A 17,229-nucleotide genomic window follows, 5' to 3' on the forward strand; every position below is an offset into this window, starting at 1 on the left:
ACAAAATTGAGTGCAATACAGTAACATTGATCGGCCAATAACTATTAGATATTATTTTGGCCAAAATCCAATCGATAGGGGAAAAGTAGACTGCCGCTGCCGCTGCCGCTGCCGCCAGCCGGTTAATTACGTGACATGTTACGTTCGATTCGAAAACAAGTTAAACACGTAATTAAATTCAGAAAATCAAGCAACAAACTCACCTCGAAATGTGCATTGAACTTTTTCTGTTTCAGTTTTTGTAACCAATTCTACATAGTTGGATTGCACTTGGGTTGGATGCTGATAATGATAACCCCCAGAGATGAACCCCTGCTGGGGCCTACGGGACGGATGTGTAAGAAATAAAAAACAGCTGATGATGTACATATGTCTGCTAGTGTGTGAGTGGTATCTGTGTGTGTGTGTGTGTGTTTGTGTAACTGTGTAATTTTTCAGTTGGTAAACAAATGTCGTGTAAATAACGGACAAAGAGGAAGAAGAAATTCCAAAAATTTTGGTGCTGCATTGTTTGTTGTATTGACAACATCGCTGGGCTTATCGCCTCACTGTTGTCTGAACAAATATACCAACAGTATAACATATATACATATATATACCTATATTCATATGTACATATATTTTATAGACAGACAGATACAGTGGAAACTCTGTTGAAAGAACACACATAGCTGTAGTGTGGGTCTAAAAAAAAGAGATTCCAGAGTACGCATGTTTTCTGCATAATTTCAGGGAAAACTGGATATGAGATAGACTTTTCCTGAGCGGAGGAACAATATATACTTTATAAATAACCTGACTACAGATGGAACATTACATAAATATTTTCTGGATTTAACAAGGGCTCCACAAGGGCTGCACTAAAAATCATAATTTGATTGGAGTGCAAAGCAGGAAGTACGCTGATGAATCGAAGTAGCTTGAACCGAGCCGAGCAGATCAGACTGGAGCATGTCTGAGCTGCACAGCTCTGTTATCGGCTCTCTCTCCCTCCTCTAATGTGTGTCAATTGTGATAAGAGCCCCTATATGATGTACCACATAGGCATCTCCAACCGCCTTCTCCTCCCCCTCCCCAGATTGAATGCAGTATGCCATTCAATATGCATATAAAGCAGTGTTCTACCCCCCCTCCATCGTTAGGGCCTGGCCCGCCATGACTAATTAAGTAACCAAAAAAAATAAGAGAACTGAGAGCAAAAACATCACAAATTCTCAGCATTAAAACGTGCCGACAACTTTGTAAAGGCTGCCAAAAACTGCACAGACATACATACATACATATATGTGTATGTACGTTTATATTTTTATGCATATACATATGTGTGTGTGTACATATGTGCAGTTTTTTGGGACATGCTTTAGGGGGTTCGATTTACTTTTAGATGGGCTATTTTACTTTCTGGAGAAGCTTGTTATGGTACTCAATATTCCTGCTTCTAGCTTGTAAGCACCGCATTCCCCAAAAATCGATGTAAAGCCAACTCTCGAATTCCACTCTAAGTCCCCTGGGAAGGGTATCCATCCCTTGGTCAGATACCTTGGCTAAGGACTGATTCCTTTTAGGGCGTGCGCTGCCATATGCATTTTCGATTTTTGCGCTTTTTGCTCGTGTGAATCATGAGCATTAAGCATAAAACCGACATTTAGCTGATTGATCTTAATAAGAATTTGTGCGGGTCTGCGGCCGGGCCAGGCTCGCTAACGGATCGCTGGAACGGGTCAATAACATTTTTGGATGGTCTGAGTCCAAGTCGGAGTTCCAGGCCCAGAACCAGGCCCAGGCCCAGGCCCAGCCAAAGTCCCAGTCCATTTGAGGGCGTTGCTGGGCTGCGCCTGCGCAACATAACAAACTTTCCGTGTGTTTGTGTGTTCCTCAGTGTATCTGTGTATTTCTGAAACTTTTAATAACTCAGAGTCAAAAATGGAGAAGGAGTCGCGGGGTCCAAAGTCGGAGAAGGAGTCGCGTGGACCAAGTGTTCCTTGTCGGAAATTAAAGTTTGCATTTTTTTTTGAGTTATGTTTTTTAAATATTTTTCCTTTTTTTTTGATTACTTATCTTAGGACATCGTTGAGTTTTCCCTCTATACAAACAGGCAATATACATGCATAAAATATCTTTTTATATGGTATATAACATGTGATTTGCACTTAGTCCGGAGCGGAGCGGATGTCTGTGCTCGTTTTTTGAATGAAATTTGTCGTCAAAACACGTAGAATTAGCAAAACAAATTTTCGACTGGAATATGGGCGGGTGCTGTCTGTTGTTCTGTTGGTCTGTTGGCCTGTTGCATATTTCATATCTTATTCTGGTTCCCGTTTTAAATCGGCTTTATGTTGATTGCTCTGCAGAGCAGATTTATGCGCAAGTGTTCAATGTAGGAAAATTTTATTTATTGATGGATTGGGGGAAGTAAGCTCCCTAAAAACTGTGCCAACATGCGCAAAAACTAAGATACTGATACCAAAACAAGTAGAATGCAGATACAATGCAGAGTTTATATATGTATACAGTCGAACTTCTCTATTACGAACTGCCGTACAACGAAGTTTTCTACACATCGAATTTATTTTCAGATCACTGCAATGCTTCGAATTTTCCGTACAACGAATTCCCCTAGATATTCGCCATAAAGAAGTTCGACTGTACGTACATATTGACGAACTTATGTATTGTCACAGCAATACAACTCCAGTGTAGTGCTTTTAAATTAATCAATTTTCTATAAGATTGGATTCTTTTAAAAAAAATTTTAAGCGAATAAATGTCTAAAATTAGGCGTACAAAAGTATTGCCATACCTAACAGTTTTTCATATTTTTTGACATGGGTTTTTGCAATTTGCATATAGCATTTGAGGAAAGGTTTTTCTTCTAAGTACTTTGGTCTCTAGTCTTACTTTCCCCAAGTAAAATCACTTCCAACTGCATTTGATTTCAGTGTTTGGGGGTCTCTAAATTGTTAAAATATCGCCAATGCGCAATATGTTTTACACCCCGCCCTTTATTAACTCACTCTCTGTCTATCCAGTCTGCGAAATAAATTGAATCAAACTGCACAAATAACCGAAACAGCCAAAAAAAGACAATAAAACTCGTTTTTGATGTCTGCAGATCAAATTAAATGCAATTAAACTGGAATTGATATACATAACAGCTGAAATTCGGGGAAACTCAGATTCGCTTGGGTTAGAAGAAGAGTTCTGTTCTGTTCTGTTCTGTTCTGTCTACTTGGACTCTGCTGGAGCACTTGACAGCCTACTCTCCCGGATCTCCTTACCCCTCATTCCATTTATCATGGCACAGCACTGTGTCTCGGATCTCGGGTTTCGTCTAGCTCATGTCTACGCTGCGAAAGAGTTTTTTGATTGGGTCCGTCTCTGTCCGTCCTGTGCCCCAGATATCTCCCTTCCCTTGGGGTCTGAGTCTGGGTCTGGTCTGTCTTGTCTGCCTTCTGTCTGCCTTTTGTGTCTTTTGTGGTCCTTTTGTTGTATTTGGGTTAGACGTTAGTCAAGTTTTTGCCCTTTTTTTGGGTTGCTTGCTAAATTCGGGTTCTTTGTTTTGATTTCGCATTTTTGATATCATTGATATCACGGCATGTGCGAAAGGGGTATGGTATCGGTAGAGGCTTTATATTTTGGTGATGTGTGTATCCATATATGTACATATAGCGAAAAATCTGTAGTGAAATATTGTTTAGTGAATATGGGTGCAGAAAAGTATTAGAACTAGAAAATTTTGCATTAAAAAAAAAAAAAATATTTCGATTCAAGAAATCTACATTCCTATAGATGATAAGATGATCTGTTTAAATAAATATCTAAATGGTAGATTTTGACGGGAGATGAGACTTAAAAGAACTTCCGTTATTGGAAACTGTAAGCCGATTATCTTTCCCACATTCTTGATGGCATTATTTCTCAAATTTTAATTCCAAAACTCTGTAATGCGATATCTACGTGGCATGGCGCTTGGAACATTGTTGCCCATCTTTGTTGAAAATTTGCTTAGAACTTTTTGCACACCCATCAGCCATCCATCTCCAATCGGGGCTGGGGCTGGGGCTGGGGATGTGGCTGTATCTTGCGGCTGGCTGGGGTGCCGAAAAAAGTGGCCAGACAGACATCTGTTTGTGAGCCAGTGTGTGTGTGTGTGTGTGTGTGTGTGAGAGTATCTGTTGTCTGGACTTTTATTGTACGGCTGACCTTGAATTTATGGAAATTGCATAAGTGGGAACAGAACAACTTTGTCATATTAAAATAAAAAAAATATACAAACGCAGAACGATGATGACATGCGAGGGGAGAAGATCAAGAAGTGAGACCTTGGCATTGTGTGGAAGGAAGGACTTTGAATCTAATGAAATGGGGGAAACAATGTGTGGCATGATAAATGTACTTTGTGTATGGGATATTTATGCTTGGGATGGGATATATCTTCCATATTTTAAGTGTTTGTCTGCACCCTAAGAACCATAGACATACATACATGTATGTATACAAATATCATTTCCTGGATCGCCAGGAATCTTTATGGATATCCGAAACCAAAACCGCCGCCAAATGAATTACAACTTTGCGAAAACGATCCATGAAAGAGGGAAGAAATCCGCAAAATGATCAGACTCAGATAACCCTTATCAAGTGTGCGGCATCGCGAAGTGAAAAATACAAATTATGTTTCACAAACAAGAAGAAAACCAAAAAGAAAGAAGGATCAGCCTCGAGAGCCGCCGAATCCATAATACCCTTTTGGACATTGGATTTAAATACATACATAAAATACTTGAACTTTTTACAATACATGATATGATGGTGAGGCTATAGTATCTCGGAAATAGGAGCTCAAGGAAGCATTACCCACTGGCATGCATCCTGGACCATAACACTCTTCGAAGACAGGGTATAAACAACAACTGAAAAATGCCCGAAAATCAGTTTGTGCGTTACACTGTGTGGTTGTTTGCATTGTGCACCTCTGGCCACCGGCAGCGTATTGGGCGTGGCATGCCTAAATTCGGTACAACCCACACAAACACAAACACACAGACACATACACACGAGCATGTACATACATTCTGAGCTCTGGGCTGTGATGCAAATTTAACAGTCTGATCAAATTGTAGTCATTCCCGGATATGTGTGTGTGTGGATAAAATGTGGAATTTTTATTGATTTACAAATTACGGAAATTAGTTTAAAAGGTAGCCATATCAATGTATATGTATATGGAAAGATAAGGAGTACTTAATTTGTTTCACTTTTCACATAATTTTGATTGAATTGGAGCCCAGGATGTCTACCTTAAACTGAAAGGAAGATCTATACCAAGATGTTGCATGAGGCACCAAAAAGCTGTTCTAGAGGGCACACGTGGCATTTCAATTCTTCGTCTGTTCGTCAATGCCATTTAAAGCTAAGCCGTTCAGCTTTAGTCCCCAGAATCGAATGGTTGACGAGGCGGATAGGTGTCACGTCTTTCCTTTCAACGACTGAAAACTATCCATACAAATCGGAACAGCTCCATTGAATGATGAAAAGACAACATTTGGAGTAATCTTTCTCTATCATGTTGCCTAGATTTGAGCAATCACATTGAAATATTTGATTGTTCGTAGTGGACATTTTTGCTTCTTCAGAAATACACATATGTACTAAATCACATGTAGAATATATCTCGGATACAAAATTTTATGCTTGATATTTGTCCGAATTGATAGAGCGTTTCCAAATTTCCAGTTAAAGCATTTTGTCACCATGGCCAAAACCAAGAACAGCCCGTGCACCATCAAAAAGCGCCTGGAGCAGCAAGTGGCAATTCTACGGCGGGAACTGGCGTCGGCGAGGGTAGATCAGAATGACATTAGCCGGAAGTATGCGGCACGCGTGCGGCAGCAGGCAGGCAGCGGCAGCTTCTCGGACGAGTCTCTGAAGCTAAAGAAACGTATAAAGATTTTAGAGAGAGAAAACCACGAACAGAACCAGTACATATCCTATCTGGAGGAGCAGATCAAACTGATGCCTGCTCAGTACGAGAGCAGGATGGTTGACCTCAAGAAGAGCGCCAAGCTCGCGGAAAGGGAACTAAACAAGGTGTACCACGGAATGCGCAGCATTAAGGAGCAGGTCAAGCAGGTGGACAAACTTAAGGATAGTGTGGCCGTTCTTAAGGCCAGACTGGAACGTCGCGACTTCATCATTGCCCACTACGAGGCCCAGAACTCGAAGAGAACCGTCATTGTCGAGGATTTGCAGGGGCATCAGAAGTCGGAGTCTCACCATAAGAAGTGCCACACTACCACCCCCACACCCAAGCCAACGTCCGAGCCAACGGATGTGACAGCAGAGTCGGAAACAGAACCCCAGGGATCTCTGTTGGTCGAAAAGTACAAAAAGCTAGACAACATCAGAGCTCCGCTGAAGCATAAGCTAAGGTCCGTGGATTTCTGCAGCCTGGCGGCGGCGCTTAGGATGAAGGGTAAACAATCAGGATCGATCTGATTGACATGTGTCTTGGTATTCATATTTCTGATACCAATTGCTCGACTATAGCGTTTCTTCTTTCCACGAATAGGTAACAGCCCGAAATTGCGTTGTAATTAAATCAATTTATATAAACGTTCAGGGGATCATATTGTCTGGCTTTTGTTATACCATTCATGGCGGAACCGGGGCGGAACTTTCGTCAGCATTTCGGCTGTCCGAGTTCTGGGAATTTTCAGTTTTTCAAGTTCATTGACAAGCAGCTTTGAGCAATGCATTCAGCAGTTGAGAAGGCTGGGAGACGAACCTTATACGGTTATTGCACTAACAATCCAAAATCAAAAGCGACAAAAACATGTTGGATAATCCGTCTGCAAAAATATGATATAGGGTCTCGCATAACGGCGCTTCGATTTTGGTTGCTTAGATCCGAAACTTTTTTGCTGCGGCGCCAGACATAATCCCTACAAAAAGGTTTGGTTTTCCTTATGCAATGCCTGGCCCGTAAGCAGGTCACGTTTTCTTTCCATTCTTAGAAATGCATGGGTCCGGGTATCCTAATGCAAAATTTGTGCATAAAAGCACGTCCCATAAATCACACAAATGCTCCCAATGACACTCTTTTTCCCGCAGGCATACATACATACTGGTAAATGTGATGTCTTAGGGCCTCTATTGAATTCTAATGCCGATTGCTGCACCAGGAAGTGCGTGCACACACCATGGAATGGACAATCAATCGCTGGTCAATTGAATCTATTTGTGGCCAGCAATTGGGATTGATTGGTCATCGTTGAATGGCGTTGTAGGTAAGAATTGGGCCAAAAGTTCACCAGAATCTATCTAATTAAAGGTATCGTATCAGTGATGTCTCACATCTAGGATTTCCATAAGAAATCTTATCATTAGAAAAAGAATCAGAATCAGAAGTGCCATGAATCACCCGCCTCCACCTAATGATGAAATTGACAATTTGTCGAGTGCTTACGAGTGGTTTTTCGGTGGGGAGTGGTTTTAGCATATCCCATAGAAATTTCGGGTAGTCAAACCAGTCCAGTTGGCCTTCGAATACAATTATTATGCATTATATCGGCCCAGAACGATGACCCTGAGAGAACACGCATGAATATGTACACATTTGGTTACACAAATACGGGCACGCGGAGTGTGACGTCACGTCGCCAAGGTTCTCCACCAAAATCTGCCACCCTTTGAACTGCAAAACAAAATCTGGGGTCCGCTTGAGACAATTATTATTAAATACTTAGCTACAATGCGTACATTACATTATTATATAAATTAAACACTACATCGCGGCAGCCAGCAGAACATCTAGGTAGAATATCCATCTACTTCCAGTTTGGAGTGTTTATGTGCCCGAAAAGCTGCGGAAATTGTTCTTCAGCAGCAGCACAACAAAAAAAATGCCCACGGCAATCGTAAACAACTGCACGTTGATCACTTTGGAGTCGACGATGGCCTGGAGCATGTTGTAGATGCTTTCGTTGCGTACTTCGCCGCCACAGCAGTCCATAAAGTAACTAATATTCAGTAAATCTAAATGTTTAAAACTATTGATCCGCTTCACACTTTTTTGTTTGCGAACAGCTGACAGTGCTGGAAAGCGAGAGCAGAGAGCTGAATTATGTGGCAACGCTCTGGCCTATTAACCCATTCGGAGCCGCTCCTAGACGATTTTTATATAAGTAGTTGATAGAAAACAGTGTTACTGTTGTCAATTCTGGATTCTCATTGTAGACCACTCCTGTTTACTCCAACTTCTTTCACCTGGCTTGCGCTCCAATTCTTCAAATTTAATCGTTTTCATGGGTATTTAAATGCCCAACGGCCCTTAATGGGTTAATTTGTGAACAGCTGCTGTCGTCTGTTTTAAATACAAATTCTTTTATATCCTATATTCTCAGCAATTTAAGCTGATTTACAATGTCAACGGAGGGGAAATAGACCACCAAGTGACCTTTATCAATTTATAACCGTATAAAAATACGTTTTTAGCAGGGAGGCGCAACCAAAACACACAACTCTCTTGAACTGTGGGTTTAGTTTTATTAATTAGTTTAACATAACTATTTGCTAATGTGTGGAGACGAACAATAAAATCCCTGCTTATTGGTCGTTCTCATAGTCAGCGGGGTTCTTGCGCAGCAGAGCGGTGTGCTTACGCTCGGTCAGATCGTAGATCATGTATCCAATGAGGAAAGCTGCAATCCAACAACGGTTTTATGTTTGCCAACAAGAATTTGAGGATTATACTTACGTGGAGCCACAATAAAGACATTGGAGCGGAAACGACGGATCATGTTGGGCACTCCATTGCTGATGGCACCGGCAAAAGCGCGCTGCTCGAAGGGCGACAGCTTGTAGGTGATAATGCCGTGCACCTTGGCAAGGTTGCCGAAGTGGGCTCCGTTCAAAATCGACGACAGACGCATATTTCAAGCTGGGGGAAGAAGGAGACTACTTTAGCAACAACACAAAAAGTTAACCAGTATCTGGATGAAGACACAAATGGTTATTATAAACATTATGCACTAGCACTCTTGGCCCCAGAGGTTATGTAATTTTTTCACTACGTCGCCGAACCAGACTGCGGCTGAGAACGTCTGCTCGCAGGGCTCGATCGCTGCACTTTTGGCACCAAAATAATTATGCATATTTATAGAGCCCAGCACCTGCCACTTGGGAAAATTATGACGCCAAATTTTACCTTGATTTTGATGATTTTTGATTTTTCAACGCAAGACGTCCGTCTTTGGCAGTGTGACCGCAGACTTATCGATAAAATATGCCATCAGAAATGTACCAAAATATACTGTATCATTTTAAAAATATACCGTATATATACTGACGAGTTCAAGTTCTGTTTTACATATTCCTCGTTTTTGATATTCCGACGAATATTACTAGCTATATAGAACATTTAGCCATGCCCACGTAATTTAAGCCCATTGATGAATCAATTTTCTACTTAGCTGGCTAGTTTGTAGTCCTTGCTTTTATTGTATTTTGACTAAAGCAAGGTTTAAACAAAATAGTTCAACAAAAAAAACAGTCGCAATGACGACTAATTCCTGGTTATTCTTTCTTCCGTCGAATATTCCCAGCTACATAGATCTCTCAATTTTGCCCAGATAGTTTTAAATGATTGCTGAAACAATTCTAATCAGGATTAACTACTTTTAAGTACTTGCATGTTTTTTGTTTTGACAAAAACACGGTTGATAATTTTACATTTGACATGTAACATGCGCGGCGCCATCTGTTGGTGGTTATCAAAACAACCAGAAATATATTTTTATAAAAAAATTTTGGAGTTGCTAAAATTATATAATTTGTATGGAATATATCAAAGAAAAGACGTGAAGTAAAAATAAAATATATTACTTGATGATATCATGAAGATTATGACTAATACTTCAAGCTTTATTTATAATTCTCAAGTAAAATAAAAATAAAAGTAAAATTCTTTCATGCATTGGTATTCTAATTGTTTACAAAAATGTAATTTATGTGTATATAGTATATATATTTATGATCAGTATTTGTACAACTATGAGATGATGCATCTTACAACATAATTAGTATAATTATTTGCGTAAAAAAGAGCAACACAAATAGACAAGATTTCACATTTATATGGCAACAATTGCGTTGTATACATATGTACAATAACAATATTCCTTCTTTGAATATCTCTCTCTCGTTTATAAAACATAGACAAAGGTCCAGTAGAGCGCATTGAAGGCCAGAAACATCACTGGAAAGAGGAAACGCGATCGCCGATCTATCCACATGGCAATCTCCTGCGGTGTCATGGTTGTAAATGTGGGCGGCGTCTCCTTCTTTTCTTTGTCGATGTCAATTATATGCTCATTGCTCATCCGCTCACTAGATATGGACACATTGTCGGCACACTCGGTCTTAATGATGGGCAGATTTGGCTGTAGTGATAAGGAGTGCAAGGATTAGCACACAGCACACTTCGATTGGTCTTTATTTCATACTCACATGAACTGTTAGGTAATTGTTATAGCCATGATTTACATTGCCATTGCCATTGCGAACGCTCTCTGTGCTGGAAACGATATTGTCCAGGCTCGAGCATGATCTGGCTCTGGAATCGTTGCTGAGACTGCCGCCCATCTGACGACGCGATGGGCGTGGCGTGAGTGTAGACTTGATGATGTATTTGCTGTTGACCTTCTTCAGCTCGATATTCTCCTTGCGACGCCAGATCGTATTGACGAAGGCGAACTCCACCAGGCTTCCAAAAATGAAGAAGGTACAGCCCAGAAACCAAACCTCCGACACCTTGATGTAGCTAACCTTTGGCAGGTTTTTACTCTGCGATGACGACAACGTGATGAACGACAACATGGTGCTGGTTCCTGTGCAAGAAGCAATCATTTATAAGAAGTATTTCCCTAATAGTTAAGATTCAGCTGACTTACCTAACATGATGCGCGGCGGGGAGGCATCTGCCTGAAGCCAGAAGGACACCCACGATATGGCCACAATCATCATGGAGGGGAGATAGTAGTCCAGCAAATAGAAACCAATTTCACGCCTCAAATTCACAGTAAAGCTCAGAGAACTGTAGTCACCCACTAAAAAAAGATTATGAATTTAGTAATATCTTAATAAAAACTTCATTTTAATAGCTCTTACGAAATGCACCGTGACGTAGATTGATTTCATCCGAGTGCACGATGGTTGTGTTGTGCCAGAACTTTTCCATGTTGTACTCTGTAAGTCGCATTTCCGGATCAAAAGAGATGGGCGAGCGCTCCTCCCATTCGAGAACCAGATCCGAGGTATTGTACATCCCTGAACGATCAAGAAATCGTTTTATATATAGGTATATGGTTTTATGACAAATGGTTTTGCTTACAGCTCTCTATAACTGTGGAGCAGAGCTGCTGGTCAAACGGGAATTTCTTGAAGTTCATCCAGCAATACAGTGAGGCCTGCATGCGCGTGGATAGGATGACATTCCCCTCTGGTGACAACGAGGTCAGCACATCCTTCTCGTCTGTGCCCAGAATGCTGGACTCTCGTTCATTGGCAAAGAAGATGTGCGGCAGCCACAGGCGTTCGCTCAGATGCTTCTGGCCCAGAATATTGTCATCTCTCTGGAAGGCCTTGTAGGCCAGTCGCTTGTCCTGGAACCTGAGCTGCAGCAGGGCGTGCATCTTGAACTGCAACAGATCCGAGTTTAAATTCTGCAGGAAGTACACATAGATGCGTGTCTTCACCACAATGGGTAGCCGTTTGGCGTCACTGTCGTATTCTGGGGGTAAAACCTTTATGATGATGGATTCTCTAACTTTAGGTGCATGCCAGATCCTTACCAATGGGTCGCTCTAACCGATCATAGCGGCAGACATGGGTCAGTGTCTGTATAAGCTGGGAATGCTGCATGTATGAAGCATTGGCCAGAGAGGGACAGTCCTGGTCCTCCACAGTATCGATAGTGGCCCTGGAAAAGTATAGGAGAGGTTAGAAACGGAAAGGAGAGGAGAGAAAGCTTCAAGTGCCTGCGATCAGATGACACATAATCCAGGTATTATAACTCATTTTTATATGCATACTAATACTAAACCTTGCACAAAAGCAAACGAACTATAAAAAAAAATTCATAAAAAATTATTTTGCAATTATTTCGAGCAACTCTCTTTGAAAGTGACACAATTTATGGGCAAGTGCTCCCCATTTTATGATTCCATTTAAAATAATTCTTACTTGAAAAGGTCTGTGAGGAGCACCCCAGAGCACCCAAGCTCTACAGCTCCACAGCTCAGCAGCAGCTGTGCAAGCTCATTTGGAGTTACCTTAAATCATCAATATATTGCAATAAACCAAATAAATATTTGTCTCCTCTGTCCGGCAGCTTGCTTTCTTTTTATTTTATTATCATGTATTTTTCCGCTATTTGTTTGCTTGCGCAACCACAAAGAGTATTCGATTCAATTAATTGATGTGACCTGCTCCCACAACAGGAAACTAATTATAGCCTATATTGATATAGCACCCAGATCTTGAACTTATCCGATAACAAAGCTACGACCTTTCGCACATTAAAGAAAAAAAGCCGCCCTGTAAATATTTCTCAGTTGATTTCGGTTTTAGGTTTCTTATTGCGCATTCGAAGAGTACGTTAATTAAATTCTAATCTTAATTCTTCTGGGGATTTATTTAGGCAGTTGGCCAGGATTTTATCAGTGGCTTTAAGGTTTCTCTACACCCAGATAAAAAAGGCAAGACATTTTTATTATTTACACTTCAAATTCAAATTTTACAGCCATCGATTTTCTCCGGGAAAGGATATTCTAAAAAACAAAGTGTTTTCACCTACATTTTGACATTAGTATGAAAAAAATTTGATTTAAATCTACATATATTTCTTAAAAATGTTGTATAAATGCATTTAAAGTTTTAAAGTTTTTTATATTAAGATTAAATATTGACCGAATTGAAATGACTTTTTAATACCATTCAAATTCACTATGTTTGTATTTAAAAACCGAATATTTCATTTAAATATGTATGTGTGCTTTCTTGTTTCTGTGTTTCTAGAAAATTCCAAAGTATTGCAAATATATCTCTAAAACAATATTTCACAGTTTTTTTTTGTGATATCAGGAAATGTTTATAAACAAAATAATTACCAAATTCTATGATGTGTAACCCTTTCTTATTACCTCACCCTTTCTTATCAGTTCCAACATAAACATTTTCTCGTGTACATCTTCAGATTTCATTTCCATTATCAGAACAGAAATTCTTGAAGTTATTTTATCAATGGAATCTTTATGTAGATGGGGATCACCATTTTCAAAATGAATGGTATTTCCCTTCTATTCGTACTCTCTCCTGCACAATTTGTCATCTTTTTCTGCTTGTTTGAGGCAGACAAAAAGTTCCATAAATTGTTGCCAATTTACTGAGAAAGCAGCCCCAACTCTTGTTAACATTTTTTTTATCAGACACCCACCGATACATACATATCCATTTTAATGTTTTATCAGACATTTGAAGAGCTAAAAATATAGCTAAATATAGCTATATATAGCTAAAGTATCTGCTTTCTTATTTTTTCAAAAAGTCTTCAGAAAGGAAAGGGTGGAATTTCCCAAGGTAAGACTTTCAAGATTCATGACTTACCCAATTGAGGCTTGAAAGAGGACGAGGATTGAGCCGAAGATCAATGTAGTCCACAAAACATTCCTGGAGTGATTCATGTTGATTTTGGTTTACAATTTGGTTGGGTTTTGATTTGGTTTCCTTTAACTTTGGCTAAGGTGTTCTTTGGGCTGGCCGAATGGGGAATGATTCGAAGTTAAATGCTCATGTTTCACACGACCTGCTCGCGCACATTCACATTCACTTTGCACACATTCACTTCGAAAAAAAAATGCAAATTCAATTCAATTCTTAATGTTCTATGGCACACTCGTAGTTCTTAATGTTCTCTCGAGGACGATCGCCAGTTGCCAGTCTGTTTGTGTCTGTTTCTCCAGCTCCAGTCGCTGGCGTTTTGAACTCGCGCTGCGTTTGCGCCCCACAGAAATACCTGGGCTATACCGCTGCTGCTCGGCTCGGCTCTGCTCTGCTTAGGTGCGCTGCTGTCGACGCCGACGCCTCAATGAGCACTGAGGGGGAGGCGAAGCTCGTGCGGTTCGTGTAGCTCTCAGCGTGTCGGTTTTTGCTTTTTTTTTTTGGGAAGCCTGATAAGACCAGTTAATGTTCTGTGTTACTTTTCTATTGGGATGGTAGCCCCTCCCACCCCAACAATGGCAACAGCAGACAGTGCAGCAGCAGCAGCAGAATCAGAGACGGAGGCAGAGGCAGACAGAGGTTCAGTGCGTTCAACAGCTCAAAGGCAACAGCGCAGGGTCACCTGGGGATCGGCTCACTTATAAGCAGCGCCAACCGAGAGCACACTTTGTAGATCTACAGATATCTAATGGGTATACGAATGCGTTGGTCATATCGGAAGCAATGCTGCGAAATACAAACCGGTATGACAGTCGTCTTGGAAAATGCACAGAAACAGAATAAATAAACGTAACATTTCAGAAGGCACTGAAAATGCAGTCTAGATGCAGTTGCATTTCTTGTTTTGATGATTAGTCAGGGGAGCACACGCAAGAACATCCCACTAATTACGACAACGCTTAGCCACAGGGGAGTGGAAGTGTGAGGGATCTGTTTGCTCAAGTGTGTCCCGCCCACGCTTCCACGACTGGCTTGCAATGTTTGCGGCCAGAGCACGCTCTACCTTCAAGATCTCTCTCCTCCTCTACCATGTACATATCTCTATCCATCAACTGATAACTGGTAGTAGTTATATAAGTGGTGTGCTACAGGTTCAATAAACTTGTCATTGTCCTCAAACTAAACTGATTTTGCCTTAGCAAAAACTATTCAATTCTTATCAGCTTACTCGTACAATAGCGATTATGCGATGTGCGATGTGCGATCCTCCTGGTTGAATAAACCCCTGTCCGCCAGCCAGCGATCGATCCAAGGGATTATGCTCAGAGGTCGATCTATCCACCCACTCCCCAAAAAAACAAAAAGGTATTAACAATAATAATGAGGCTTGGCAAAAAGCGAAGCTAAAGCAGCGACGTGACACAGAATTAAGAGTGTGACAATAATTGAATATATTGAATATATGACAAATGGCCAATTGCGAATGAGTTGTTAATAACGTTTTGTCAAACACAATAAGTTGCCATGATACTACGAGTACTCGTAGACAGTAGTCTGAAACCTGAGTGGATGGATCGTGAGTGCTGTTCGGTTATGATTGAATGATTTATTTGTCGGAATGAGGTATGAGTCTGCGACTGAGATAAATAGAAGAAAATATAGTTTCAAAGAGTTTTTTTGAGCACGAGTATTTATATTTTATTTAACTATGGAATATAATTAAGGGGAAGAAAATTAAATTAAATCTATCTATCTTTAAATCCTGTCTATCAATGGAAAGCTCTTGAATAAATCCTGGAAATCCCAGAAGATCTGAAGAGGATTCCGATTTTCAGAAATAGATATATTATATTCTTAGTCATTCAACCAATAAAAAGGTTTATGGCAAGCAATTAGTCCAACTCCGTTCCTAGAATTTATAAGAAGACACATTTGCCTACGTCAATTCTTAGCCCATAGTTCTCTCAATTTCTCACCCTCTTATCGTGGGTGTTATTTTGGGAACTTTAATTAAATGAAATGCTCGTAGCTGTAGCTGAGCAAATTTGATCTGCGAATATTTAACAAGAAAGCTTATTTAATTATTGTTCGCATTGCCAGTGCAAACAGGAGGCCATTTCTATTCAAGAGGCTGGCAGTGTCACAGCTAATTTGGCAAGGGGAAAAGGCAGTACTTGTTGGCCTTATCGCCGTACGGTGCGGTGCGGTGCTGTTTCCTGACGCTTCTGGGGTATCTTCGGCTGTTTACCGGAGTCATTGCCATGGCATGATCTTGTGAGGGGGAGGTGTTGCTTGCTGTGGGACCATGCCTTCGTGTTGTGTACCTTTTAGAGGTTAAACATTTATTTGCTCCGATTTTTATGGGTCGCTGGCAATGTGATTTTCCCATATTTGTCCACAAATATTGGCTATTTATGTACATATGTACATCTTCTTTCTTTGCAACTGTGCGGCAATGAAGTCCTGGGGGCACGTGATCTGGCTCGATATTTCAGAGGTTTCGCCGCTTGCTGCGAGGAGAGGAGATCTACAGATCGGGCATTCTGTCTGCGATGCCAGGTGGGTGAGTCACCTACGAGAGGGTCTGCAGGCATTGGGGGTGGGTGCGGTACGTACGAGTAGTATCTTTATCTCAAGACAACATCAGCTGGCAGGCAGTAGACAGTTGCTTGTGTTTGGATCGCTAAAGCCAATAAACAAGCGAAAAGTTTCATTAATTAAAACACAAAAAAGAAAAAATTGGGTATGCTCTGTAAATAAACGGCAGCAACACCCAACGGGCGACAAGGGCAATGGCAATGGCAATGGCTATAGCGATTGGGAAATATGTATCATAAATAGAATTGCAAATAATCGAAATTAAAAGTATTCGACCATTGTATAGTATGTATTACCGGGCAGATCAGATAATCAGGACTGGGCACGGGCACTTGAGTGGTCTGCCTAAAATTAAACAATGACAGTTTGAACGAGTTGGGATGGCCGGCCACTCAGTCATTCGGGTTCGGTTTATCTATTTTTTTTTTTGGGACTTTAGGCTCTCTCTGGCTGGGATTTTTACCAGGTACGAGATATGTTCGTTTTAGGTAGCCCAATTGGGGCACTAAATTGTTATCAACTAGAGGCGTACGCCTTGCCTTCAATGACGTCTTTTGGGTTTAGTATTTAGATGTGTTCCGCGCGTCCTAGAGCAGTGTTTAATATTTGCCTTTGCCACTGTGGGGCGTATGCGTAATGTGATGTTGACACTGGGCCAAATCAGAGCGGAAGCTGCTGTAAAATGTCAACCATACGTTGCTTTGCGGCGTTGGAAAAGCCAAGCAATGAAGCTGACTCAGATGAATAACATGACGCGGCCCACCTCTCCGTCTTTTGTCTTTTATCAGAGCCTTATCAAGAGTCTGCTATACTCTCGGCTATACTATATAGTAATTGCCAATCTCGAACATCGCCTTGTTTACAGTAATAATTTCGTGTCAACTGCATCTAGAGGCATCTACGCGGCGGTTG

General features: G+C 40.8%; 4 protein-coding genes across 5 annotated transcripts; 1 reads left to right on the forward strand and 3 right to left on the reverse strand.

Moving 5' to 3' along the window:
- The first annotated feature begins 5,690 nt into the window (after positions 1 to 5,690).
- Positions 5,691 to 6,618, forward strand: LOC6601374. The gene has a single exon (XM_002026474.2). It carries the CDS (start codon positions 5,755 to 5,757, stop codon positions 6,496 to 6,498), a length of 744 nt encoding a protein of 247 aa, XP_002026510.1. The 5' UTR covers positions 5,691 to 5,754; the 3' UTR covers positions 6,499 to 6,618.
- A 1,098-nt stretch (positions 6,619 to 7,716) lies between these two features.
- Positions 7,717 to 8,323, reverse strand: LOC113566446. Its single transcript, XM_026992023.1, has one exon. It carries the CDS (start codon positions 8,012 to 8,014, stop codon positions 7,850 to 7,852), a length of 165 nt encoding a protein of 54 aa, XP_026847824.1. The 5' UTR covers positions 8,015 to 8,323; the 3' UTR covers positions 7,717 to 7,849.
- Positions 8,324 to 8,523: 200 nt separating this feature from the next.
- On the reverse strand, positions 8,524 to 9,267 carry LOC6601373 (cytochrome b-c1 complex subunit 8). Of its 2 annotated transcripts, XM_026992022.1 has the most exons (3): positions 9,209 to 9,267; positions 8,759 to 8,941; positions 8,524 to 8,702 (listed from the first exon to the last, which is right to left on the reverse strand). In XM_026992022.1, the coding sequence occupies exons 2-3, from the start codon at positions 8,931 to 8,933 to the stop codon at positions 8,608 to 8,610; spliced, it is 270 nt and encodes an 89-aa protein (XP_026847823.1). In that variant the 5' UTR covers positions 8,934 to 8,941; positions 9,209 to 9,267; the 3' UTR covers positions 8,524 to 8,607. The 2 variants fall into 2 exon arrangements, with proteins under 2 accessions (XP_026847823.1, XP_002026509.1); XM_002026473.2 differs by lacking the exon at positions 9,209 to 9,267 and having other exon boundaries at positions 8,759 to 8,989.
- An 849-nt stretch (positions 9,268 to 10,116) lies between these two features.
- On the reverse strand, positions 10,117 to 14,332 carry LOC6601405 (glycine receptor subunit alphaZ1). Its single transcript, XM_002026472.2, has 7 exons — positions 13,666 to 14,332; positions 11,853 to 11,980; positions 11,393 to 11,791; positions 11,170 to 11,328; positions 10,953 to 11,108; positions 10,510 to 10,889; positions 10,117 to 10,442 (listed from the first exon to the last, which is right to left on the reverse strand). Exons 1-7 carry the CDS (start codon positions 13,740 to 13,742, stop codon positions 10,206 to 10,208), a joined length of 1,536 nt encoding a protein of 511 aa, XP_002026508.1. The 5' UTR covers positions 13,743 to 14,332; the 3' UTR covers positions 10,117 to 10,205.
- Positions 14,333 to 17,229: the final 2,897 nt, after the last annotated feature.

This window comes from Drosophila persimilis, unplaced genomic scaffold (genome assembly GCF_003286085.1).
Source record: "Drosophila persimilis strain 14011-0111.01,24,50 unplaced genomic scaffold, DperRS2 tig00000700-arrow-arrow-pilon, whole genome shotgun sequence".
NCBI classification, from domain to species: Eukaryota; Metazoa; Arthropoda; class Insecta; order Diptera; family Drosophilidae; genus Drosophila; species Drosophila persimilis.

Bases quoted from the DNA above. Each gene is read 5' to 3' on its own strand.
- LOC113566446 (XM_026992023.1), bottom strand. From the start codon at position 8,014: ATGGACTGCTGTGGCGGCGAAGTACGCAACGAAAGCATCTACAACATG.
- LOC6601405 (XM_002026472.2), bottom strand. From the start codon at position 13,742: ATGAATCACTCCAGGAATGTTTTGTGGACTACATTGATCTTCGGCTCA. The intron at 11,329-11,392 runs GTAAGCAAAACC...TTGATCGTTCAG, and splicing joins CTCCACAGTTATAGAGAGCT to GGATGTACAATACCTCGGAT. The intron at 10,890-10,952 runs GTAAGTCAGCTG...CTTCTTGCACAG, and splicing joins CCCGCCGCGCATCATGTTAG to GAACCAGCACCATGTTGTCG.
- LOC6601374 (XM_002026474.2), top strand. From the start codon at position 5,755: ATGGCCAAAACCAAGAACAGCCCGTGCACCATCAAAAAGCGCCTGGAG.
- LOC6601373 (XM_026992022.1), bottom strand. From the start codon at position 8,933: ATGCGTCTGTCGTCGATTTTGAACGGAGCCCACTTCGGCAACCTTGCC. The intron at 8,703-8,758 runs GTAAGTATAATC...GTTGGATTGCAG, and splicing joins TGTCTTTATTGTGGCTCCAC to CTTTCCTCATTGGATACATG.